Source organism: Cucurbita pepo, chromosome LG02 (genome assembly GCF_002806865.2).
Source record: "Cucurbita pepo subsp. pepo cultivar mu-cu-16 chromosome LG02, ASM280686v2, whole genome shotgun sequence".
NCBI lineage: Eukaryota > Viridiplantae > Streptophyta > Magnoliopsida > Cucurbitales > Cucurbitaceae > Cucurbita > Cucurbita pepo.
Window position 1 is genome coordinate 13,937,166 of NC_036639.1, and position 24,487 is coordinate 13,961,652.

At 37.3% G+C, this 24,487-nt stretch overlaps 5 protein-coding genes across 8 annotated transcripts; 3 read left to right on the plus strand and 2 right to left on the minus strand.

The window, feature by feature from the left end:
- Positions 1-2,614: 2,614 nt before the first annotated feature.
- On the plus strand, positions 2,615-7,483 carry LOC111788678 (NADP-dependent malic enzyme-like). Its single transcript, XM_023669112.1, has 20 exons — positions 2,615-2,931; positions 3,062-3,351; positions 3,730-3,850; positions 3,944-4,018; positions 4,276-4,427; positions 4,498-4,603; positions 4,764-4,829; positions 4,945-5,040; positions 5,126-5,197; positions 5,300-5,383; positions 5,467-5,565; positions 5,659-5,706; positions 5,811-5,864; positions 5,957-6,055; positions 6,139-6,228; positions 6,315-6,392; positions 6,492-6,566; positions 6,664-6,754; positions 6,878-7,006; positions 7,083-7,483. The coding sequence occupies exons 1-20, from the start codon at positions 2,902-2,904 to the stop codon at positions 7,169-7,171; spliced, it is 1,944 nt and encodes a 647-aa protein (XP_023524880.1). The 5' UTR covers positions 2,615-2,901; the 3' UTR covers positions 7,172-7,483.
- Positions 7,484-7,699: 216 nt separating this feature from the next.
- LOC111788680 (histidine-containing phosphotransfer protein 4-like) lies at positions 7,700-9,436 on the plus strand. Of its 2 annotated transcripts, none has more exons than XM_023669115.1 (6): positions 7,700-8,204; positions 8,299-8,429; positions 8,510-8,578; positions 8,689-8,760; positions 8,876-8,939; positions 9,020-9,436. In XM_023669115.1, the coding sequence occupies exons 1-6, from the start codon at positions 8,145-8,147 to the stop codon at positions 9,065-9,067; spliced, it is 444 nt and encodes a 147-aa protein (XP_023524883.1). In that variant the 5' UTR covers positions 7,700-8,144; the 3' UTR covers positions 9,068-9,436. The 2 variants fall into 2 exon arrangements, with proteins under 2 accessions (XP_023524883.1, XP_023524882.1); XM_023669114.1 differs by having other exon boundaries at positions 7,706-8,204; positions 8,867-8,939.
- On the minus strand, positions 9,427-12,052 carry LOC111788679. The gene is made up of 4 exons (XM_023669113.1): positions 11,746-12,052; positions 11,201-11,311; positions 10,117-11,113; positions 9,427-9,969 (listed from the first exon to the last, which is right to left on the minus strand). The coding sequence occupies exons 1-4, from the start codon at positions 11,938-11,940 to the stop codon at positions 9,746-9,748; spliced, it is 1,527 nt and encodes a 508-aa protein (XP_023524881.1). The 5' UTR covers positions 11,941-12,052; the 3' UTR covers positions 9,427-9,745.
- Positions 12,053-12,419: 367 nt separating this feature from the next.
- On the minus strand, positions 12,420-16,586 carry LOC111788686 (lysM domain receptor-like kinase 3). Its single transcript, XM_023669121.1, has 11 exons — positions 15,580-16,586; positions 15,414-15,497; positions 14,663-14,962; positions 14,397-14,542; positions 14,211-14,300; positions 14,013-14,118; positions 13,686-13,837; positions 13,503-13,600; positions 13,271-13,418; positions 13,061-13,168; positions 12,420-12,923 (listed from the first exon to the last, which is right to left on the minus strand). The coding sequence occupies exons 1-11, from the start codon at positions 16,193-16,195 to the stop codon at positions 12,759-12,761; spliced, it is 2,013 nt and encodes a 670-aa protein (XP_023524889.1). The 5' UTR covers positions 16,196-16,586; the 3' UTR covers positions 12,420-12,758.
- Positions 16,587-20,818: 4,232 nt separating this feature from the next.
- LOC111788694 (auxin-responsive protein IAA26-like) lies at positions 20,819-23,039 on the plus strand. 3 transcript variants are annotated; one of them, XM_023669134.1, is made up of 6 exons: positions 20,819-21,087; positions 21,213-21,675; positions 22,110-22,390; positions 22,474-22,621; positions 22,703-22,767; positions 22,856-23,039. In XM_023669134.1, exons 2-6 carry the CDS (start codon positions 21,281-21,283, stop codon positions 22,885-22,887), a joined length of 921 nt encoding a protein of 306 aa, XP_023524902.1. In that variant the 5' UTR covers positions 20,819-21,087; positions 21,213-21,280; the 3' UTR covers positions 22,888-23,039. The 3 variants fall into 3 exon arrangements, with proteins under 3 accessions (XP_023524902.1, XP_023524901.1, XP_023524900.1); XM_023669132.1 differs by having other exon boundaries at positions 20,823-21,087; positions 21,178-21,675; XM_023669133.1 differs by having other exon boundaries at positions 20,819-21,675.
- The last annotated feature ends 1,448 nt before the right edge of the window (positions 23,040-24,487 follow it).

The window sequence follows — 24,487 nt, forward strand, 5'->3', positions numbered from 1 at the left end:
TTTAGTTTCGAGTACAAATCTAATTCACGAGTCAAACACTTGTACAAGATTTTATACGTCTGAAATTGACCTAAACTCTCCCTTGTTTTGAAGGGATGATGACAAAAACTTGGCCTTTAGTCATTTGAGTCGATCCAAAATAGGGAAGTGAGTGAAAAAAAGAGGAAAATTTTTGGAGGGCGGACATGGCCAAGAAACATACTTGACAACACTTGGACGTTGTTTTCTAACACTCCTGCTTCTTTTGAATCATAATCATTGCTTACACACCATGTTTTATCATTAAATTATTATATTACAACATCTCACGACCAATTAAAAGAATTTACTTCCAAATTAATTGTTCCAATATAACTCCATAAATGGTATTTTAATAGCAATTTGAACTATGTAAAGCACTAAACTATCATAATTAAAATTGAGTTCAATACTAATCTACCTACCCCTCCTTCCAACTATAAAATTATTATTCCAATCAAATGCTTATTTTCGTAATTCATTGAATTTGTCGGTAATGATATATTCATACACATCAATTTAAGTATAATTCTACTCGTTAAAATTTAATAATAATTTAAAATTGTCATTCCAAGTGTGGTTCATTATTATTTTTTTTATAAATATACTAAAATTAAAAAAAAAAAAAAAAAAGTATTATTATGCAATTGGAATCCAATGAAATTGGGTTGGTGTGTGTGGTGGTGTGGCATGGAAGAAGAGACTTTAGGGATGTGGCGTAGAGAATGGCTACGTGCTCGCCCAACCCACCACCGATGGTAATGCCCATTGTGTTCACCGCCCTACCCCACGCCTCCATTAAGCTTTCTTTGTGGCACTTCAATTGATAATCCAATTCCCCTATGTCTTATCGACAACATAATATCTTGGTATTTAATCAACCAAAGTTTGTAATAATCACCACCATATTTTGTGGACATTTCTTCCGATTTAATTATGAGATAAGGTTTGAGCTTTGGATTTGTTGAAAATTTGATGTTACTATTTTAATTATTTCAATTATATGAGTATATGTGGGACATTTGCATAGTTACAAGAAAAAAAAAATAATTAAAATTTGACAAGTGTGATAGAATTGTGTTTGTCCAATTGATAAGCCATGTAAAAGAAGAAAGTGATTGAGATATTAAAATAATGCAATCATCAATAAAAAAAACTTCCACAATACTCAAACTTAGGGTTCAAACTATATGCCTCAAAAGAGATGTCAAGTAGCATATTCGAGATGATGGTAAAAAAATACATATTTAGAGTTAGGAACGCTCACAAGATGAGTAGAGATGGAAACGAAAAAAGGAGAATATGTTCTTGGTGATTCTTTATCTCATTTGAAGAACCACTCCAATATTTTTTATCTAATTGAAAATTCATGGAAAGTGTGATAGTTTCTTCTGATTGTTTAGCTCATATGAAGAACGACTCACCGCTCCTATATCTAATTAAAAATTCATGGAAAATATAACACCTAAAGTACACAATTAGCACATATTGTCTGTTTTGAGCTTTCCCCTCAAAGTCTACCAAACTTGTCTATCATGGAGAGGTTTCCACTCATAAAAAATGTTTCATTCTCACAATCCACCCATCGTTCCCTTATTGAACCGATGTGGGATCTCACAGTCCATCCATCTTTAGGGCCCAACGTCCTCCCTATTACTCATTTCTCTCTCAAATCAATGTGGGATCTCATAATCTATTGTCACTCGAGGTTCAATGTTCTCGTTAGCACACTACACAACGTTGATACCATTTGCAATAGTCAAGCTCACCGTTAATATATTTTGTTCTCTTAAAATTTTTCTTTTCGAGCTTCTTCACACCCTTGTAAATGAATGTTTCATGATTCCCTTCAATCAATGTGAATGGTACGGAGAATTAGGAGGTAGAAATGGGTCCATAAATGTTAGGGAAAAAAATATATGGTTGTAGTTTGATGCGAAATGTGTGGTGTTATTATATCAAACCCTCATAGTGAGGCCCACACTACCTTTATTTTTGTTTCCCCCTTATTTTCATCAATTCAATGTATTCTTCTTCTCTATCAACTTGTCCACCTTTTACTTAACGTTACCGACGGTCATAGTAGCACACAGCATGTTGTCCACGTGTACNGTTATGAATTATTATAATAAAACTTAATATAGTAAAAGAAAAAAGAAAAAATTAATTAAATTACCCACGTTATTCATGAAATTTTTTACATTTTTTTTTCTTATTTTAGTGGGTGGAATTATCTGTTTAGAAATAAATAAAAAAAATAAAAAAATAAAAAAATAAAAAAATAAAAAGTTAAAAGGAAAAATGGTTCTGAATTTCCAAGCTGGTGAAAGGGTGGAGTGTGAGGGGGAGATTAAGCATCAAAATGTGGGGAGTTTTTTGCCGTCTAAATTCGCGGCACTGGATCCTTTCTCCTTCATTCCACCTTCACCACCTAATTCCTTAACCCTGCTTAGATTAGCTTAATCTTACTCTGTTCATTGTTTAACCTATACTTCAAAATTATTAATTTATAGATGGGTTTAGTTTGTTGTTTTGACAAATTCAGTAGGCCATCAACTTTGCCCAAACCTTTTTAATTCAAATAATAAATAAATACACACTTTTTTCAGCTTCCTATAAGTTTCCCATTTCCCCAACTTTGCATTCTCTTCCCAGCCTAGGCTTTCAACAAAAACCAGTAGAGAGAGAGAAACAGATTTATAGAGAGAGAGAGAGAGGGGAGGACAGATTTAGCAGGAGAAACCGGAGAAACCGGAGGACACCTTTCTTTCTTCACATTCTCATTCCATTCTCCTTCCTCATCCTCTATTTTTCTCTCTCTCTTCACACCCTTACTTCAACAATCCCCCCATTTCTTCCTCTTCCCCACAATCACTTTTCACCATGATCTCCTTGAACAGAACCACTTTCCTGGTATTGCAATTCGATTCCATTACTTTTTCACCCTTTGTTTTATGTTTTTGTATCTGGGTCGTTTTAATTTTTGCGGGATTTCTCTGATTCGTTCAATGTTGCTCGATCTTTTTTTTTTCTTTTTTCTCAGACCCAGATGGGTGTCTCTGGAGCTTGCTCCACTTCTTCCGGCACCGGAAGACGGCATCCGGTGTCTCTGAAGGTGGTGTCGATGGACTCGAATGGCCGAGCCGGCGACCGAAGCGGCAGTGTTGTCGTGGAGAACAGCACTATGAATGAAATTGCCAAGGCACCGTCGCCGGTGGTCGAGGTGGAACCCAAATCCTCCGCCAGCAGCTGGGCTCAGGATGCGTATGTTGATGATTCCGCCGCCGCCACAGAGGAGCAAATCATGACACCTTGGAGCGTTTCTGTTGCAAGGTGAAAATCACGATCCCCAATTTTTTGTTTTTTTTTGTTTTTTTGTTTAATTTATTCACCCCCTTTTAAGCTTGTGTCATCTTATATTATAATCTTAACTTAGTTTTTGAATTTTATAGGAATTAACTGATTGCAATTTGCATCATATTATATTGGTGTAGTGTTCTTGATAATCTTCTAGACCTATATGTTATTTGTTGAGTTTACATTTCATATAGCTGCTGATTTGTGATTTCCTGCTGACTTATTTGAACTCTGCAAACCCTTGAGAGAAATTTCTTTATGTTATTTCTCTCACTTTTCTGCTGTCTTTTGTTTCAATCTTTCAAAGCTGATTCTTTTTCTTCTCCTTGTGTTGGTTTTTCGCTGGAAACTCAGTGGATATAACTTATTGAGAGACCCACGCCACAACAAGGGGCTTGCTTTTACTGAGAAAGAAAGAGATGCTCACTACTTGCGCGGTCTGCTACCCCCGGCGGTTGTTGCTCAGAATATTCAGGTTACTCTTTCACTTGAGATACCATTCAGGCGCATTGTAAACTTTACAAAACCTAGTTTTTGATTCTTGAAACTATTTGGAACAACTTTCCAGGTAAAGAAGATGTTACACAATATTCGTCAATATCAGGTGCCATTGCAGAAGTACATGGCTATGATGGATCTTCAGGTAGCCATTTATTGATGTCATTTTTTTAGTAGGAATTTCAAATGATTCTTGATTAAATTTTTGGATTTCATCTTCTTGAATATAAAATTGTGAACCTTGTTGAACCAACGTTCTTAATATATTCATCAATCCTTGTAAGTACATCAGTGGAACTTATTATGAAATTGAACAAGGTTTTCTCTCCCAAGATTGATACTTTGCATATCAGATTCAGTACTGTTTGTCTTATAACCAACCTTTTCTGTACCCTTTTTCAGGAGAGGAACGAAAAGCTGTTTTACAATCTCCTTATCAATCATGTAGAAGAATTACTCCCAGTTGTGTATACACCCACCGTGGGTGAAGCTTGCCAGAAATATGGAAGCATCTTCAGGCAACCACAGGGTCTTTACATCAGTTTGAAAGAAAAGTACGTTTCTTGATTGTGATGCATTTCTTTCTTGGTTTTTCGTGTTGAAATGATCAAGTTTCTTTTGCAGGGGGAGGATCCTTGAGGTTTTGCGGAATTGGCCTGAGAAGAACATTCAAGTCATTGTAGTAACTGATGGGGAGAGAATTTTGGGGCTAGGAGACCTTGGATGTCAGGTTAATTCCATTTGCGACTCTTTCGTAATGAAACTTGTTTACAAGTATTTAAAATGATGATCCTCCACTGAAGCTTGAGATTGAGCGATGAACTCTTTCTTCTTGTCTGTTATTGAATCTAATGATCCTAACACAGAGCAAATCCATGTTATTATTTTAGGGGATGGGCATACCCGTTGGAAAACTCTCTTTATATACTGCACTCGGGGGCGTTTTTCCTTCAGCGGTGAGTGCCTATACGATCTCATCCTACTCTTCTATATAATTGATTTTCGAAACTAACCTTGCTTGCTTCATTTCCTTTCTCGTTGTCTCAATATCTAATTTATCAAAAATTTCAGTGCTTGCCTGTGACCATTGATGTCGGTACGAACAATGAGGAGTTGTTGAATGATGAGTTTTACATTGGACTCAGGCAAAAGAGAGCTACTGGGCAGGTTTGTATCTTGCATCTATAGTTTAAGGTGACAAGCTTTATTCATTTCATTCCAAGCTTAAGTGGGATGCTTTTACTCGATATAGGAATATGCGGAACTTATAGATGAATTCATGACTGCGGTCAAGCAGTGCTATGGGGAGAAACTACTCATTCAGGTATTTTACCATAATTACACATACTTGATTAGTTGGGAAAATCTAATCTTTTCTTTCTTAATCATTCTAATATTCATCTAATTCCATTTTCACGTTTTGAAGTTTGAAGATTTTGCAAACCACAATGCATTCGACTTGCTAGCAAAATACGGTGCAACTCATCTAGTCTTTAATGACGACATTCAGGTTAGAACCTTGGACTTTTCATTTTACTGTTTATATAATTTCAACCAACTTATCTCTGATATCTTTGTCGCATTGAATCTCAGGGGACAGCATCCGTCGTCCTTGCTGGGCTCATTGCAGCTTTAAAATTTGTTGGCGGATCCTTAGCTGACCATAGGTTTTTATTCCTTGGTGCTGGAGAAGTATGTCCATATTGATTCATGTCCAACACCTTAAATGTTCCTCCTAGTTTTGACGTAATATATTAACGTTTGGTGTTCCTTTCATTGTCTCAGGCTGGTACTGGAATTGCAGAGCTCATAGCCCTTGAGATATCAAAACAGGTTAAAATGAATAGTCATTTTAGACTCTAGATTTTCCTCATACTTCGTTCGAAATTTATTTGGTTAATCTTCACTTAATTAACAAGGGCTAGTCTTTTGTGTAGACCAATGCTCCCTTGGAAGAGACCCGCAAAAACATTTGGCTCGTGGATTCGAAGGTAACTAATTCATCAAGCTTTATGAGGTATTCACATTCATTAAGTTTTTTGAAATTGTGATTTCTGATTACTTGTTTTTGTTCATTCCTCAGGGGCTGATTGTAAGTTCTAGGAAGGATACGCTCCAACATTTCAAGAAACCTTGGGCTCATGAACACAAACCTATTAGGAAACTCATAGATGCCGTTAAGGTGTGTCAAATTTACCTCCACAAATGCATATTCATAAACTTGAACGAAGTATTAAGTTTCTTTTTTTACTGTTTTAACATCAGGAAATCAAACCGACTGTCTTGATTGGAACATCAGGCGTTGGAAGAACATTCACTAAAGAAGTCGTGGAGACTTTGGCCTCGATCAATGAGGTATTGAATCCATCTAACTGATTTCTCCTTTGTTTTTTACTTTAAGAAGAGTATAAGCAGATCATGAATTGGTTAACTTGTTGCAGAAACCTATCATTCTCTCTCTTTCCAACCCTACTTCCCAATCTGAATGTACTGCTGAAGAAGCTTATAAATGGAGTCAGGTAAATACAATGGCAATTTTTCAACTGCCTCAGTTTTGCCATAGGTTGTCCTCCTCCATATTCATTTTGTATGACATTGTGTTGGGTTGTTTTGTTCAGGGTCGTGTCATTTTTGCAAGTGGGAGCCCATTCGACCCAGTAAACTACAAGGGGAAGACGTTTGTGCCTGGCCAGGTTCCACATTTCAATTCAATTCTGTCTAATAAGCTTAACGTATATCAAGATTTGGGTGTTAACATTATTCTATGGTGATTTCTTTACGACAATGCAGGCAAACAATGCGTACATCTTTCCTGGATTGGGTTTGGGGTTGATTATGTCAGGCACAATCCGTGTTCATGACGACATGCTTCTAGCAGCCTGTAAGTACTCATAAGCCTAGCAAGATGGGACTTTTTTTCCATTGCTATGTTTAAGTCATCGTTTTTATCGAGTCGGGGTTCGATCCCTCCTAGCATATTAATGTACTTGTTTATTACCATCAGCGGAAGCCTTGGCTTCACAAGTGACCCAAGACGACTACAACAAAGGACTCATCTATCCTCCATTTACCAACATCAGAAAGATTTCAGCACATATTGCTGCTAGTGTGGCTGCAAAAGCTTATGAACTTGGTGAGTCTTCAACTTCATTTCCTTTTCCCAAACTTTTCAACGAGTTACAATTTGCTAATCATTCAATGTCTCATAGGTCTGGCCACTCGCCACCCTCAACCTAAAGATCTGGTGAAATATGCTGAGAGCTGTATGTACAGTCCTAGCTATCAAAATTATCGGTAGATTGCGATGTCTCTCGTAGCTGTGCCGTGTTGTGTCGTTCGTTTATTTTCTGATAATGTATCTTCAATTTGTATTACTTTCTTTTGTTATGTAAGTTACTTGGTTGTTTAGAAATCAGTTTATAGTTTGTATTAGTTGTGAGAAAAAGAAAAAGAAAGAAGAAAAGAAGAAAAGGGAAGTGGAAAAAAGAACTCTTACAAGTGTTTCATGAAATTGAATGGAAACTTGTGCTCAAAATCTGAAGTAGATTCATGGTTTATTGTTGGAGATTTCTGTTGAATACTAAACATTAAGCCATTACTCTGCAACTCACTCAGATTGTTTGGATGTGAAATAAAGATGCATTTTTGTGTAGAAGGGTAATATCAATGTCCAGAGTGAGATTCTAAGCTAACAACTACAGGAGATAATGATGTGAAATATTCTGATCCTTTGTCTCCCACTATATTCCACTGCTCTTTAAATATTTAGCTCATTACCAAAAGAAGCTGCAGATGTGACACTATAAAACACCTCTTCTGTGCACATCTTTCTCACATAGGAATGGCAGAAGAACGGGAGGAAACTCCTGATGCTCTTGCACTCTCTATTAGTGGTGTTACAGAATACTATGGTTAGTGCGTAAAGAGCCGAAAGGCTCTAAATGAAGATATATTCTTATTGAAACCTAAATATGGTATGTGCATGGAATATGCTACGAATGACTGAAATCTGGCAACTTCTTCTAAGTTTCTCTAAACCTGGGGGAATATGACAGCCGCCATCTCCTCTCCTACAGTCTTCCTCTTGGAGGCTCAGATGCTAAAGCTCAGCATCTGGCCTACATGCACTGCTTCCCTCTATTCTTCTCTCCTTTCTCTTGTTTCTCCTCTTTATAAACCTCTGGATCCTAACCATTATGTAACTTAAACTCATCACCACTCCATAATCTTCCTACTCTGTTCTGTTTTCTCCCTTTGATATTTTGCTTGAGATGGAAAGGAGTCAGTTGTTGAGGCAGATCAACAGCATGAGACAGTCACTCTTTGATCAGGTCCTTTTTATCTCACTTAAGCATCCATTTTCCTTAACATCTTTTATGAAATCTATTGATGTAAAGCACTAAAACCAGATATTGCTCTCTTCAGGGACTCCTTGATGAACAATTCGTTCAGTTGGAGGAGCTGCAAGATGATGCTAACCCAAACTTTGTTGAGGAAGTTGTAACTCTATGCTTCCGCGACTCGTCAAGATTAATCCTGAACTTAGAGCAAGCATTGTAAGTAAATTCAGAACCTCAAACTCTTTCCCTTCTGTAGTTGTAATGATCACCATTCTAACAAATCAATTTCAGTGCAGAAAGAAGAGCCCTCTAGACTTCAATCAGTTGGATAGCTATATGCAACAGTTCAAGGGAAGTATCTCAAGGTAAAGTCACAAAAGAAGAAAGAATAAGAACAATAATTAATCATAAAGCTAGCTATATTCGCTGTCGGCTTTAATAAAACATGTTTCGTCCTTAATCATGAATGATGCAGCATTGGAGCAAGAAAGGTGAAAGATCAGTGCACACTTTTTAGGGAATACTGTATGGCTGGAAGTGGAGAAGGGTATTATCTTTTTCTTAACCTCATCACGATTACACTCAGATTAACCTACGAGCATATATGGTAGTTTTTTAATACTGATTCTGATGCCTTCTGTAAACATGTTAAGATGCTTTAGGACTTTCCAGCGACTGAAAAAAGAACATACATCTCTGAGAAAGAAGTTCGAAGCTTACTTTCAGGTTTATATCTCACTACTCAGTTGACAAAAAGAAGCAAAAAGTTGGGATTTTTACTATAATTTGTGTTGTTTTCTGAGCAGCTGAAAAGGCAAGCTGGTCCGAGTCAAGTTGCAAGTCGTCCCAAGTAAAGAATGATGGGCAACCAAAGGCTAGCACTTCAAACTTTAGTTGTTAAGTTTCCTAGCAAGCTTATGGAGTTCATGCATATAAGTTGTTCAAAGCCCCTTGTCTTAACTTCTTGGTAAATGGAAAGTAAGCAAGTGTTCGCCCTTTTGTACAAATCTTTCTCTCCCAATTAGCTGTCTGTCCACTAGTCAAACAATATAGGATGCTTTTGAAATAGCAAGGAGGTGCATGCATCTCTAATCCAAGCTGAGAGGTTGTCCAACATCAACGATCATAAGAAAAGATTATACTTGGCAAGCTTAAAGATAGATGTATAAATCAGAGCCCAAATATTCCAAAATCTTTAATTTATACCGACTCATTTACTCAAATACGCTCATATAAAATGCTCAGAATATCTGTGGAATGTCGTGTGCATTACAGTACGATGACACTGGAATGATCTTTACAACCATTGTATACAGCTTTTGCTCATGCTTATGGGCAAAATGTAGCCTCCTACACTTGAGAGCATGCTCTTTTCCAGCATCATTACAGGGTTTATCTTTCTACGCACCTTTAAGGTACAGAAGAGTACAATTTACAAGATTGTTTCACCTGGCCGAGGAATGCACAAGCGCAACATCTAATGCAATGCCCTTCCCGGTTCGCACTTCCAAGTTGTAACAGCAGTTCCGCAACTAATCACATGAAACCTCGTCCAGCATGTCCAGGAAAACTTTCTTTGATGTCGTTTGAAGAGCTTGATCAAAACGATATGGATTGGCTGATGCTGCTTCAAATTTCAGCCAGAGTTCTTTTTTAAGAGTCTCTTCTCCAGCACGTTTGCCAACCCGAAATACACTTTCACATTCCTTCAACATGGGAGTGCTATCTATGTGCGGCAAGCTGACCCCAACTGGACCTTTATGTAAATTTTTTTAGTCAGAAACGTATCACAAATCATAGGCCAAACGCGACATTGATATAATCAAAATTATCTATATAATAAAACAGAATCTAAACTGATTCATGAGCAGGGAAGTGTGGTAATTGAAAAAAAGAACAATACCTTCGTCGCCGAAAGATTTCTTTGCTTCGTGACATCCGTAACAAGCAGCACTTTTCACTGAATGAAAATCAGACGGCTCCAGTAAAACACATGTTTTTGGAGGTGACATAAACCAGTCTGGTGAGGCTTCAACCTCCTTTCTAATTTCTAATTTGTGAGCCTGTTGAATTCCCAAGAGTTCTGGGTACTTGAAAGCCAGTCCATCAGAAGCGTCACCGCCAGAGGAGTAATCCTGAACTCCAACGGGAAAAGGTGTGGCCTTATAAACCATTTTTTTGTCTTTATGTGACGACTCAGAAATGGGTTCGAGCAGCACACAAGATTTTGGTGGCGACATTTTTAAGCAGGGAGTCATAACTAGCATAGAGCAATTTTTCTTTGATAACATAGGTGGGGAAGCAAATCCACGCTGATGAGTTATCTCAACTTGTGCTATATCAGACCCAGAAGGCTCAACACCACTAAGCGCAATTCCATTACCTTCTAACAAATTCTCCCCCAGTTTAGTTAAATTAGACCCAGATGGCTTACCAGTACTTGGCGCAATTCCATTACCTTCAAGCAGATTCTCCCCTAGTGTTGTTAAATCAGGACCAGAAGTCTTACCAGGCTCAAGTACTTTACCTTCAAGTTCATTCTCGTTTAAATCTCCACATGCAATAAAACATGGTTGTGCGCCCTCGAGTATGCTCGAAGTCATTCCACTAAGTGCAGATTTAGAATATTTCACATGTTTAGATGAGAGTGATTTAGAAATAGGAAGAGGTGTGAGTAAAAACAATTGTCTTCCTCTCTCAATATTGCATCCAGCACGCCATGATACGAGGGGTGAAGGAGAGATCAGATCTCGAACTTCAGCTTGGTCTGGGCTGTCAATAACACTGTTTTCCGTATCGTTAACCATCACATTGCTTTCACTAGACAAGGGTTGTTCTATATCACCATCAATACCTTTTGATGGAGAAGAGAGCACCTTCTGAAGTCTGGGAACCCATGGCTGGATTTAAGAAAATTATCCACACGAGCTATCAGGATGAATGGAGTTGCAATATAAAATCAGTTTTAATGAAAATTGAAAAATTACCTTCAAAGAAGATAGCATATCAGATAAGATATGAGTGAAAGATTCGATCTGTTTCCTCCCTTGTTTCCCCATTTCCTTCAGTTCAAATGCTTTCACAACAAGTTCATCAGTCTGCCAATCCAGTACGGTAAGATGAAATTATGCAACATAATAAAAAGAAGAACCAAACCAACTACCACAAAGATTATAGAGAATCTTAAAATAGGTGCAATTGTGTACCGCCCAGTTTAAGAACACACAATTACCTTTAAGTTCATTAATTCCTAGAATTCATATGTACGTAATCTACCCTTCTAAACTTATGTGTTGTTCCTTATTACCTAGGAGAGAACAAAAGTCTTGAAGAAACAAGTTCATTGCTTACTATGCCCTGTCTAATTCACTTCCGTTCTCCCCCATTTTGAAACAGAAATCAACCCAAACGAAACACCATTATGAAACCAATCCACACATGAAAATCAAGATGAACAGAACAAAAGTTACGCAGATAGTTGAATCAGAGCGAATACCCATTCTCGAAAAGGAGGCTAGTTCGAGAGAGATACCTGATTAGTGAACGCTGAGAGATCGGACTGAACCAGAAGAAGACGATCGAGAGCATCATCTTGCTCTTCAACCTTAGACTTGTAATCATCTTCCTTTCTCTTAGCAGTAGCGACAGATTTGGAGGAAGTTCGGCCGTATTTTTGGTTCGATACATCCCTCAGTGGCTTCTTCCCTGATTTCCCCCTCATCGGCATCCTAATCGCCGCCGGAAGCCTCCCCTTCGGAAACCCGCAAAATTTTCTCTCTCCCACTTTTTGAATCTCTCCAATGGCGGGCTTTTACGTGCTTGTAGTTGTACAACGTTCCAGAATCTACAATGAAAGCTTCATTAGTGCAAAATAGAATGGGCCAACGCACTCTATTGGGCTTTGTTCAAAGCCCATTTCTATTTTAGAAAAAAGTATATATATATATATATATATGTATATTTATTTATTTACAAGTTTTTACATGAAAAAAAAAAAAAATTATAAGTTAGTAAATGGTTCATGAATTTGAATTTTATATATATTAGGCTCGAGACAAATTTAAAATTTAAAAAAAATAACTGATCTGTTCGATATAAATTTAAATTTGTATATTGCGAAACAAGGAGTAGATTTGTGAATTTTAAGAAAATAAATAAATTTTAGTGTAAATTTTATGGAATTGAATGTGGGGGCATGGGGATGAGTTTGTTTTAAGGAGACTCATAACTCCTTGGCCTTTTTCTGTGCTTTTTATTTAGTGTTCATCCAAAGCAAAAGCAAGAGAAGTAATATACATCCAACACTGTTACACTTTAACACTAGTTACACTTTAAATTGTAGCGTTTCCTACTCCTGATGGCAGACATTCAAACAAAATAAATGCACTTGTTGTGGGCTTTTAGAAAGTGAGAGGAAGAGTATTCAACACCGTAGCCCCATCCAGGAACATGACTTTACCGAGTGCATTCGAGCCAGGCGCTGCTCTGCAGGAAGATGAATGAGGGGAGAGGCTAAATGGGCAAAAGTAGACGGCACAACCTATCTTATCTTCCTTGGACAAGACCACTGAAAACTTGGCTGTTACCAGCTAGAGTCGCTTCCCACTCTATTGAAGACAGTAGGATCTGTGACAACGATATCACCACTTCCTTCATGTCCGGTCGTAACATGGGATCCTCATCCACACACTGCTTTCCCAACATCGCCACCTACCACACAACACAAGTGTACCAAACACATCATCATAAATACACAAATCAGCATCGCAATCCAACACTGAGAGAAACGTGTTTGAATGTTGAAGTTTCATCGGCTTTACTGATAGAAGAACTCAGAATGAATGTACCTTGAATAGACAGTCATGAGGATACAAATCCATCATACTTGGATCAACTTGATCTCTTAGACTTCCCATATTCATAGGATCAGGTGTGTTACGAAGAACACCTAGCATCTGCATAAAATGCATCAAAAGGTTAGAGCACCAAATGCACATACTTCTACACAAAACATTTATCTCCAAAGTACCATATATATCCAGCATCATAAAACTTACAATGGATGCCAACGAACGTCTTTCAGGATTTTTCAAACTCGTGCCCTCAGTTCGTATGATTGCCTCCTTTCCCGATATAAGCTCAAAAAGAACAACACCGTAAGCGTACACGTCGCTTTTAGTTGTAGCAAGTCCGTTACTCAAATATCTACAACAAGTGAGGGTTAGAGAAAGAAACAGTTCAAACAGATATTGTCAAGAAATATACATCCTTCAAATTCTCATCACTTACTCAGGAGCCAGATAGCCATATGTACCCACAACTTTCGTTACTGTAGCTTCACCCTCGTTAGTTTTTCCAACAAGTTTGGCCAACCCAAAGTCAGAAATCTAAGCATAGAAGGAGAGCAGGATTTCAGTGGAAGCTACTTTGCCTAATTCAACAGATAGAACTGTAGGGTGCTTTAAATATCACCTTCGCCCTAAATGAGCCATCAAGTAAGATGTTGCTTGTCTTGATATCTCTATGGACATAATGAGGTTTAGTGTGCTCGTGAATGTATTCGAGACCTCTCGCAACATCCAAAGAAATTTGGAGTCTCATAATCCAAGAGAGTGATGTATGACCTGTAATTAGGAGACTAACGTGAATGATTAATATACACACGATGACAAGCGGCATGATTAACCTTTTCACATAAACTAAACAGATAGTCTTACAAGATCTAAGGAAATAGTGAAATTCACAAAAGATAAAAGCTTTAGGGAATGATTTGATTAATGGAGTGAAAATGCATCTTACCCTTGTTCAGAGGATCATGTAAATGACTTTTGAGTGGACCTTTTTGAGCATATTCATAAATTAGAAACAGCTCCGCCTCACTGGCTGCATAACCAATCAATTCTACCTTGAAAAAAGAAAACCAAGCAAAAGTCAAGGTTTCGAATTGTAACCTAGTGGAAATAAATACATCAGCATTCATGAAAACTACAAGGTTACCAGGTTTGCATGATGAACCTTGCACAGGACTTTCATCTCTGCCAGAAACTCTTTAGTTTTTGTTGCAGTCATTCTCTTTATAGCAACTTCCTAAAACGTCAGATTCGTTGCGTTAGGCAACCAACAAAACCGATATCCTTAGTCCAGTAGAATGCCTTGAAGATGTCAGGGTAGATAACCACAAACCTGGTCACGCAGGATGCCATGATACACTGAACCATAAGTTCCATGGCCAAGCAGACTTGACTCGGAGAAACCATCGGTCGTGGAAAATATTTCTTCGCAGGAGAAAACCACAGGTTTGTCTACATTGAATACATTGCTCTCAATAGCTTCATGAAAGAAGATTCAAGTAACAGTTAGACATCTCTCGAGTAATTTAGCAAACAAAGGTTGAAGCAACTAAAGTATAATGAATTGCTGCATAGGCTATTAACTGTGCTTCTAGTTACCTTTTGGAATTGCACTCTGGTTATCGCTCGACTCCATGCTGGGTTGTTTCCAATCTGCAGAACTACAGCAAATATACCTTCCTGAAGCACAGCAGAAACTTGACTTCCCAAGAATATGGAACTTGTGTGAAACCTTGGCACCAGGATCCTTGGAGTGGCTACTCCTTAATCTAGAAAAGCATTTCGACCACCTACAACAAGCATAACCTCCTATGCCTAATAAAATCAGAACAAGAATAATTCCCAAACTTCCAACAATCCATATATATGGAGGATGACGCTTGGAGTTCTCAGCATTATCTGCAATTCATAATGCAATAGGGTCACAATTTTTCTTAAGTTCATAACAAAAGTAGGCAGTGATTAGAACTCAGAAGTTGAATGTAAGGCCAATACTTGAGGGGAAGGATTTCATAATAGTGATCGAGTTGAAAAATAAGCAGCAGCAAACAAAGAACATGTGGAAACAGACAACCTAAAGGATCTAGAAGAACTGCAGTGCTTCCTCCCAAATAGAAGTTCTACACGAATTTCATAGTCAATGCTCCTCTGAAAGATCACTAGATATAATCTTCAATTTAAGTCAGTAGATTTGACTTAACTCAAAAACAAAGGACCACCAAGTTTAATATTGTTCCCAGACACAATTACATCAACTAGTTGACTTTAAGGATGATTTCCTAAAAGTATGCAAGAAGCAAGTACATGTTGTCTGAATGAGAAATGTCAAAGCAAAGTTCTTCATATCCACCTGAGAAATTGTTGAGAGAATAGGAAGGAGCAGGAGTAGGAGCAGGAGAAATGTGGGTCTCCAATGGATAAGGATCACCAGGAACTACAAAAATTCACAAGTTAAACGAAAAATGGCAATGGAAATCATAACTCAATAAAATTACTTCGATAAAAGAAACACGAACCCGAATTCAGGGGAATATAATACAAAGCACCCACAGTGACATTGCTGGGATTTTGAATTCCATTCACCGACTCAATGCTATCCATACTGACCCCAAATCGGCTAGCCAAAGACTGAATGGTATCGCCATCCCTCATCACATAGCTCATCAAATAGTTCCACAGCCCACTTGAACAGGCACAAAACAGCCGCAAAGACACAACAGCGCCGTTCCTCGCCATTCGGGTGGTGTTGGGCAACAGCGCAAGCCCATCATACGCTTCCAAGACTATGTCATACACAAAACCCCGATTCGATTTGATGGTAAAAGTGGTATTGGTGATGTATTTCTTCAATCCAGAGGCACAGGAGCAATTCTTCCTGATGAACACATAGTCCCGGCCATTGCCTTCGACAGTGACATCTTCAGGCAATACGTCGAACATACTCTGGATCACAGAGAGCGTCTGATTTGGCTGAGGCTTAAAAGCCAGAAACGAGGTGCATAACCGGGTTGTATCCGTACAAGCTAAGGGCGAGGGAGATGAGGAACAGAGGGAATGATGCTGAAGAAGAATGGAGAAGTAGAGAAGAAAGAACAAAGTGCGAATTCGCACAGGATTCATGGACGAAAACATAGAATTCCAGGTACAAAATTAGGGGGATAAAGATAGTGAGTTGGACAGTGAAGAACAGAAAGTAATGGCAGACAAAGGTCGATCAAAATTCAAGGCACACCCATACAGAAAAGGAAAAGAAAAAGGAAAAAACAGTATGTGGGTAAGTCAGAAAATGAAACCCAATACAGAAGCAAGCAAGAAAATCATAATCTTTATACAAGCCAACTAAAAAGCAGAGAGGACTGGGAAGTTGAATGAATGAATAAAGTGAAGACTTGGAGGAGAAAACAATTGAAAGGAGAAGAGGTGGAAAGAAAATGGAAGAAGAAGAATGATGGGGTTTAGGGAGGAAGAACAGAGGAAAGAAGTGAAGAAAAGGGCAGAAACAGAGCAGTTGTGAAAGGCAAGAAAGAAGAGGGTTTCTTTTTCTTTTTCTTTTTCTTTTTCTTTTTCATTTGTACAGAGTATGTAAATGGGGTGCCATGCCAGTGGGGGCAGGGAGAAGAGCTGGCGAAAGAAAGACGACAGTTGGAAATGGGCCCCCGCAAACAACTCACCCATCTGTTGTCTTGGACCCAATCACTCGTCAATCCTCACCCCTAGCCCTAACCCTAAAATCCACTTCACTCCCACCCTTTCATTCTCCGGCAAACTAAGTTTCAAAATTAACTAAATCTTGAATCCAAATAAAATGGACAATATCTATCGGCGCCGCTGTTATTTGAAGGTCTGAACAATTTTTTTTTATATTTGTGTACCAAATTATATTCCAAAAAGGGAAAAAGATAAATAAAGCGTATTGAGAGAATTGACTGGGTGGCCCGCACGTGGACTACAGACAACTGTAAAATTACGTTTTCGCTGCGGACTTAGTTGACGTGCAATAACCCTCGAAGGGTTAAAATAATAATTTCAATTTTTTAACGTAACACTAATAATTAGCAATAATTGGCTTAATGTTGCTCATTGTTTTATGTTATTAATAATTCTTATTAACCCACCATTAATCATTGCTCTTCTAATAATATATGTTTCAATAACGTGCATGTGTATACACAAATATTATAATTAAAGACAACCTAATAATATTTGGTAATATGTGGATAATAAAGACAAGGGAGGGTGTCTTTTTCTTGTCTGTCTGGACAAAATTATGAATCAAAGCTTGTGGAACATTGGGTGAGTGTTTTCTTTTTCCATATGGGAAATGTTCTTTGTCGGCTTGCACTTGTTTTTCCCTTATAAAACAATTTACCTTTTATCATATTATATTTTCTAGCTATAACTAATACAAAAAGAAAAAAAAAATCATATTATATTTTTAAGTTAGTGAATGATTAATGAATATTGATTAGAAGTGGTAAAAGTAATTATTTTTAAGTTAGTAAGTGATTAATGAATATTAACTAACTAAGTTCGAATTGTTGATGGGAGCATTTCTAGTGGCCCATTTGGTTGAATTGAAGCCCAATGCCCCTTCCCTTTCCAGTGGGCCAAACAATTAAGGCCCATACTTCATGGGCCAATTTTAGATTTTTTTTTTATTTATTTAAAATTATGCTTGATGTTCATAATTTCTTTAATTATACCATAAGCTTTAATGATTTACCACATTAAATATTCATATAATAATTGGGCAATGTGTGACCCAAACATCTTTTGGCTTTTGGCAGATGATATAAAATTAATACGAAAAATTAAAAAAGGTTATAATAAGGCATGTGCGGTTTGCCTTTATGGGAGGGTGCCCCAAATGAGAGTGGTTGTAGGACATTTCCAGGAATATTAATGCCTTTTGCATATAATACATAATTTCATATTTTTTTAATGTTAAAATCATAAAATCTTTTTAATTAAATTTTTTTATTATTATATTCAATATACTACCTTGAGATCTTATAAACTTATAAAAACACAGTTAATATGGACCACGATCTCATTCTCCCATAAAGACTTTATTGTGATTATAACTTATCTAATACATTATTTAATCATTAAAAAAAATATATTCTTCAAAAAATTAATTAAATAATAAAAAGAAGACTGGGCAGTTGAGATTGGGAATGCTTACAATACAATGCACATAATCATGAACTCTGCAATTTTCAATTATAATTTGTTATTACTTTTAAGCATTTCATTTTTTTTTCTTTATCCAATTCTTTTAGTAAACAAACAAGATTCTTATAATTTTTTTTATTTGCCTAAATATTTATTAGCTCAGTGTAATCATACTATACCATGCTCATCCGCCTAAATTTGTATAATCACGTTAGTTGGATAAGGGAACGAAATTTTTTTATAAGAGTGTGAAAATCTCTCCATAGTAGTCACGTTTTAAAAACTTAGAAAACATGAAAGGAAAATCTCAAAGAGAACGATAGCTGTGGATAAGGTTGTTACAAATGGTATTAGAGCTAGACATTGGGTGGTGTGCCAGCGAGAATGTAGAGCTCTGAAGGGGGAGGGGTGGACACAGGGTGGTGTGCCAACGATGACACTGGATCACGAAGGGGAGTGGATTGTGAGATCCCACATCAGTTGAAGAGGAAAATTAAGTATTTTTTATAAGAGTCTGCAAAACTCTCCTTGGCAAACATGTTTTAAAAACTTTGAGAGGAAGATCGAAAGAAAAAGCCAAAGAGGAATCTATATATATTTTGTAGTAAGTGAATGTTTGAACCTCTAACCTTGTGTCCAATGATGTAATGTCATAAATAGTTGAGTTATACGATGATGATGGACGTGTGTGTATATATATATATATATAGGCGTACCTATATATAGGGGAAAGTGGGGATTGATAGAGCATAGTATATATAAATAATGCTACCAATCACTTCCAATTCCGAGCATAACGGCTTTTTTTTCTTTTCCATAAAGAAGAAGGAAGGACAAACAAGATAGATGATGTGAAAGCCATTAGCCAACTCCATTCTATTTCATCAATTTTTTTTTTTATTTTTACCCATTAGTTTATTTTAAATTTTATATATAATTGAGCGTCTTTATCTCATACCCATTTAATTAGTGGAAGAAAATCAAATAAAAAAGTAGACCTAAATAATGAATAATTAGAAATGTAGGTACCCATTGGAAGAAACGATGAAGAAAGAGCATTGAAAAAGAGGCACTATAATTGAGTAGAGAGGCATCCTTGGTGGTTGTGATCAACATGGTTACCCTTTATTTCCTCAATTCCTTTGCACCTTTTTAACTTCCAATCTCATGCTTCTAATAATTATTATCACAATACAACAAGCTTAAAAAGTGGAAGAAAGTTAATACATTTAATATTAATGGACTGCTTTAAACACATTGAAGTAAGAAGTAAAGAAAGTGCAATAAAAATGAGGAAACTTTGAGTAATAATATCATTTGAATTATCATTAACCATTTTTAAAAATGATTGGAGGATGGATCCCACCGTATTATTACTTTATAGTTGATGAATAAATATTGGGCAAAATAGCGGCGCCTGCTTTTATGAGCAAAAACAAAAAAAAAAAAAATGAAAGAGAAAGATAAGAATAACATAAGTGGGAAACATTATAATTATACTAATAATACTAATACTCTTAATTACTTTTGATTAAAATGGAATATTGATGGAATATGTGGAAGAAAAGAAAATATGATTGTGAAGAATCAAACCGTTGGGATGAACCCAAATCCATGAAGTAAAAAAGGTTGGATGGTTTGATTTGATTTGACTTCTTGTCTTACTTACATTACCGAATCATTACCCCATCTGATTTAACCTTCTCTCCACGCCTTGCTTCCTCATCACCGTCCATTCCCTTCTTACAAAAATAGTTTAATTTTTTTTTTTTTTTTTAAATTAATGTAGGTTAATCCACCTAATTTAGAATTTAAAGGTGACGTGTAAAGTTGAAGGCACGCGAGTATAAGAAAAAGGCGAAGAAAAGTGGTAAGTTAAAAAGGCAAAGGCAAAGGCAAAGGGGGTGAGTGGGGGTTGTAGTACGGCTGCGTCAAATCGCATAATAATTATTGACGTGGCATAAGGCAATTATAATATGACAATAATTGTTGCTGACTTGGCGTTCTGAAGGCATCCATCCTCGGGCTTGTTGGATGGTCGGAGGTGAGAGAGTGAGATGAATCACGGGCGGCTCACAACACAAAACGACAGCACTACCAAGTGTGCTCAACACCCCCGCTTTCATATCCACTTGACACGTGNAAAAAAAAAAAAAAAAAAAAAAAAAAAAAAAAAAAAAAAAAAAAAAAAAAAAAAAAAAAGAGTGAGCCGCATAGGGTACAGTATTTGAGAAGGCTCTGCCAATTTGAGAGTTTGAAGTAATAATGGATACAGATTTATTTAAGGGTTTAGTAAACTCGTATTTGATTTGAAATTATAAGAATGTGTTGTTGAGTTGAAGCTAATTTGAAGATTGATGGAGTGTTTCCCCCACAAAAGCAGGCATGTTGGGTAATGGTTGGGTTGTTTGTTTGTTTTGTTCTTCTTCTCTTGCTGGTTACTGGCATTGCATAGAGACACAGAGAAAGAAAGAAAGGAACTTTTTGGATAGAGAGAGATGAGGAGAGTATCTTTTTAGCACGCCTTGCTTCCTCAGCTGAGTAACCCACCAATATATATTTTTGTTTTTTTTCATGTTTTGATTGAGTGAATAATAATGCTCTATATACTGTTCCCTCTTTTGGGTTCTTTTGCTCCTCAAATACATTCTCCTCCTTCAATCTCCTTTCATCTTCCTCTTCTCTCCTCCTCCTTCTCCTTCTCCTTCTCCTTCTCCTTCTCCTCATTATATATATATCCTCTTCGACCCTTCGCTTCGCTGCCTATTTTCATTCTCTTCTCGTCTTTCTTTCCACGATTTGAGATCTGGGTCCTCTTTTTTATCATCTCTTCTTCAAGATTTCACCAGGTAATTCGGGTACTTTATTTGGGTTCTGTTTTGGTCTTTCATCTAATAACTGCCTCTGTTTCTTACCTCTTCTCTCCTTCTCCAACTCAGTTTTCTTGCCTATTTTCTCCACCAATTTCATTCAGAAAGGATACCAATTCGTATTTCCTGATTTCTCCCATCTGGGTTTCCTCAAAAACCCCCAAATCTTTCAATGGAGATGAATGGGTGTTCTGAGAAAGACGAGGATTGTCCTCAGCTGTTGGATTTGATCCCCAAACACCGCCAATGGCTTTCCGCCGTAGATGTCACCGGAAAAACGCAAACCTCCGACGACAAGAAGCTTGAGCTGACGCTTGGCCTGCCTGGAGATGCCGACTGGTCCCGCAAAGAAAGAAATGACTCTCTTCTCTCTTTTGGCCATTTTCCCACTTCTTCTAAATTTTCTCCCTCCGAGAATCCGTGGCCGTCGTCTGCAAATTTCCTTGGAAAGCTTCAACCCAACAAATTTTCAGGGTTCTGTTCTAAAATGGGAGATTTACAAAATGCTGAAGCTAAATCGTTTCCTTCCTCTGCTAACACACCTGTTTCTAACACTTCTCAGAAAAGGTACACCCTCTCTTTCTCTTGGTGTTTGGTATTATTTTCATGGCTGTTGAAACTCGAAGCATGTGTAAAAAGGACGAAGGGTCATCTTATGACAGGCTTGTGTTCTTGTGGTCCATGTCCTGTCCTTGCATCTTTTTTAATCCTTTCCACTTGGTAATTGAAAAATGGGTCTAATCTTATCTTTCCTTTCCTTTGTCTGTTTGTTTTTTGGCATTAGTCTTAATCAAAGCTTCCCTTAACAAGAATCTTTTTTTAGCTAACTTTTGTTTCAATTTCTGAATTTAGATAAGTGAATGAATTTGGGTTGTAAGGGTCAAGTTGATGAACAGCGGATGTTGTCAATATCTACTTTACTTTGAATGCTCTGTTTTTCAAAGAATTAGGTAGTGAAATACACTAATAAGAATTGCGTAACTGTGTGAACAAATACAAAGGACTGCGCCTGCTCCAGTTGTGGGATGGCCACCAATTCGATCCTCGAGAAGAAACCTCAGAAGCAGCAGCTTTGAGAAGCCTGCAGTGGAGTCCTCGGATGCCGCCCCGAGCAAGCTCCCGGCTCCCCGGGAGAAACGGGTCGAAGCTGGTGGGAAGGGACTGTTTGTGAAGATCAATATGGATGGAGTTCCCATTGGTAGGAAGATAGATCTCAATGCCTATGACAACTATCAAAGACTTTCGTCTGCTGTTGATGAACTGTTCCGAGCCTTACTTGCTGGTAATCTCCACAAGAATTGTTCAAACTTTCCTATTAGCTTCATTCGGAGATTCGTGTTCTGAAATTTGTTGGTGTGTGTGCAGCTCAAAGAGATTCGTCAGGCAGTGGCGTGTTGAAGAAGCAAGAAGAAGAGAAACCAATCACGGGTTTGCTGGATGGAAGTGGAGAATATACGCTTGTTTATGAGGACAACGAAGGCGACAGAGTTCTTGTTGGCGATGTGCCGTGGCAGTAAGCATAACTCTCTGCACATCCTTTTATTACCTACATAACAGTAGAAGCGTTTTGTAATCTCCTGTCCCTGTGTCGCAGAATGTTCATTTCCACGGTGAAGAGGCTGCGCGTGCTGAAGAGCTCTGAATTGCCAGCGTTGAGTGGTGAGTTGAAACACAACCAAACCAACATTCTTGTTTATTTCCTGATTTGATGCCATCACTTACACACACAGGATTTGTTTGATTACAGTGGTTGGTTCGAGGCCGCAGAAGAGAAGTTAAGTTGTAAGGTGAAGGTTTAGAGACGATAGAATCACTCATGCTTTCATCATCATCCCCATACACCAATGGGGTTATGCTTTTCATTTTGTAATTTCTGAAATTGCAATGTAAAATCCAATCAAATCAATCTCCCATCGCCTAAATTAGCCACTCATTTGGTGTTCTAATATAAATCCCTCACTAGGATAAGATTAAACATTAAGATAACTACAAACAAAAGTTCAGGTCAGCGTACTTCAAGAACGAATCGATTCCATTTTAACTTTCGAGACGTAGTCGTGTAGTATCTGAAAAGGGTTTCGAGTTGGGAAAAGGAAGAGGGCATTAGGGAGATGGTTAGAAGAAGGGCATATGGAATGGGAACAAAGGGATGTGGTGGCATCCATCAGTTGTGTCACTGTCATTCAGAACTGGCCTAACTTTGGGCCCAAAAACTGACCAACAAGTCTACTCCTTTTCACTTCTCAATGAGTGGTTAGGGGTGGGAACATTTCTTACTTTACCCTTTGACAACAACATTGCATCCTGTGATTAATGTGTGGCCGACCACGCCAACCCTTGGGTCGGTCTCGACCTCAAGCTCATGTCGACCATGCCATCAACTTCGGTCCTTTTTTTGTTTGATTCACTATCAGATGGCCTCTCCTATCTTAATATGGAATAGTACTAGTTGTGAATGTTTTTTTTTTTTTTTTGAAGGTTATTGCACACGAGGATGGGCAACATAATGCAAATTGGGGTCAAAACCTATGAATCTACCTTCCTATATCACTCAATTATTAGCATTACCATAACTCTAAATTGATGATGTTTTAAATAATTCCTACACTAATGTAAATGTCCTACCGTTTAGCATTCAATATCATTGAAATCAATTAGTGTTTTCACAGCCAACACAATTAACCTGACCTTTTATGCATATGATTTTAAAATCTATATCACATGATTTTCTTAATTTGGTCAAATCTTCACTCTTTCTATTCGAATAATCATCTTAGCTGTCGTACTCCAATGAGGTTAGACTAGTGAATTCGAAATAAATTATAAGTTCAAATTCTCTCTCGACTCTTTTGACGTTTGAAATGTAATATTCAAACATAAAAACAATATCTGTAATTTTTCAGGAAAATTAAATAAAAATTGAATGCGAATTTACCTTACTCCAGCTGATGCCCCCCCTAAAAAAATGGGCTACACCGAACACATTGGGCCTATAGTATCATTATGATGTGTGTGATCAAGTGTGCCCTATTTGGTCCCCTAATCCAACGACCCAAACTCAATTATTGACTTTGATTGTCTGAAAAAATTTGGCGCCTTCAATGAATAATAATAGTTGGAGATTAAGGTATGAGAGTAATTAAATTTAAACTATGGTTTGATTTAAACAAACTATAGGCTATGTTTTTTTTTATATATATAAAAAAAGAAGAAATTATAGGTTATAGATATGAATGAAATAGTGAAGTATTATTGGTTTGTGAATTATTGAGTTGAATAATGGATGAGTTAGATGCGTATTAATATTATGATTTAATTTAGGGTAATATGATTAGAAATGAGTGAAAAGAAGGAGGGCAGTACAATTATAGTGAAACTC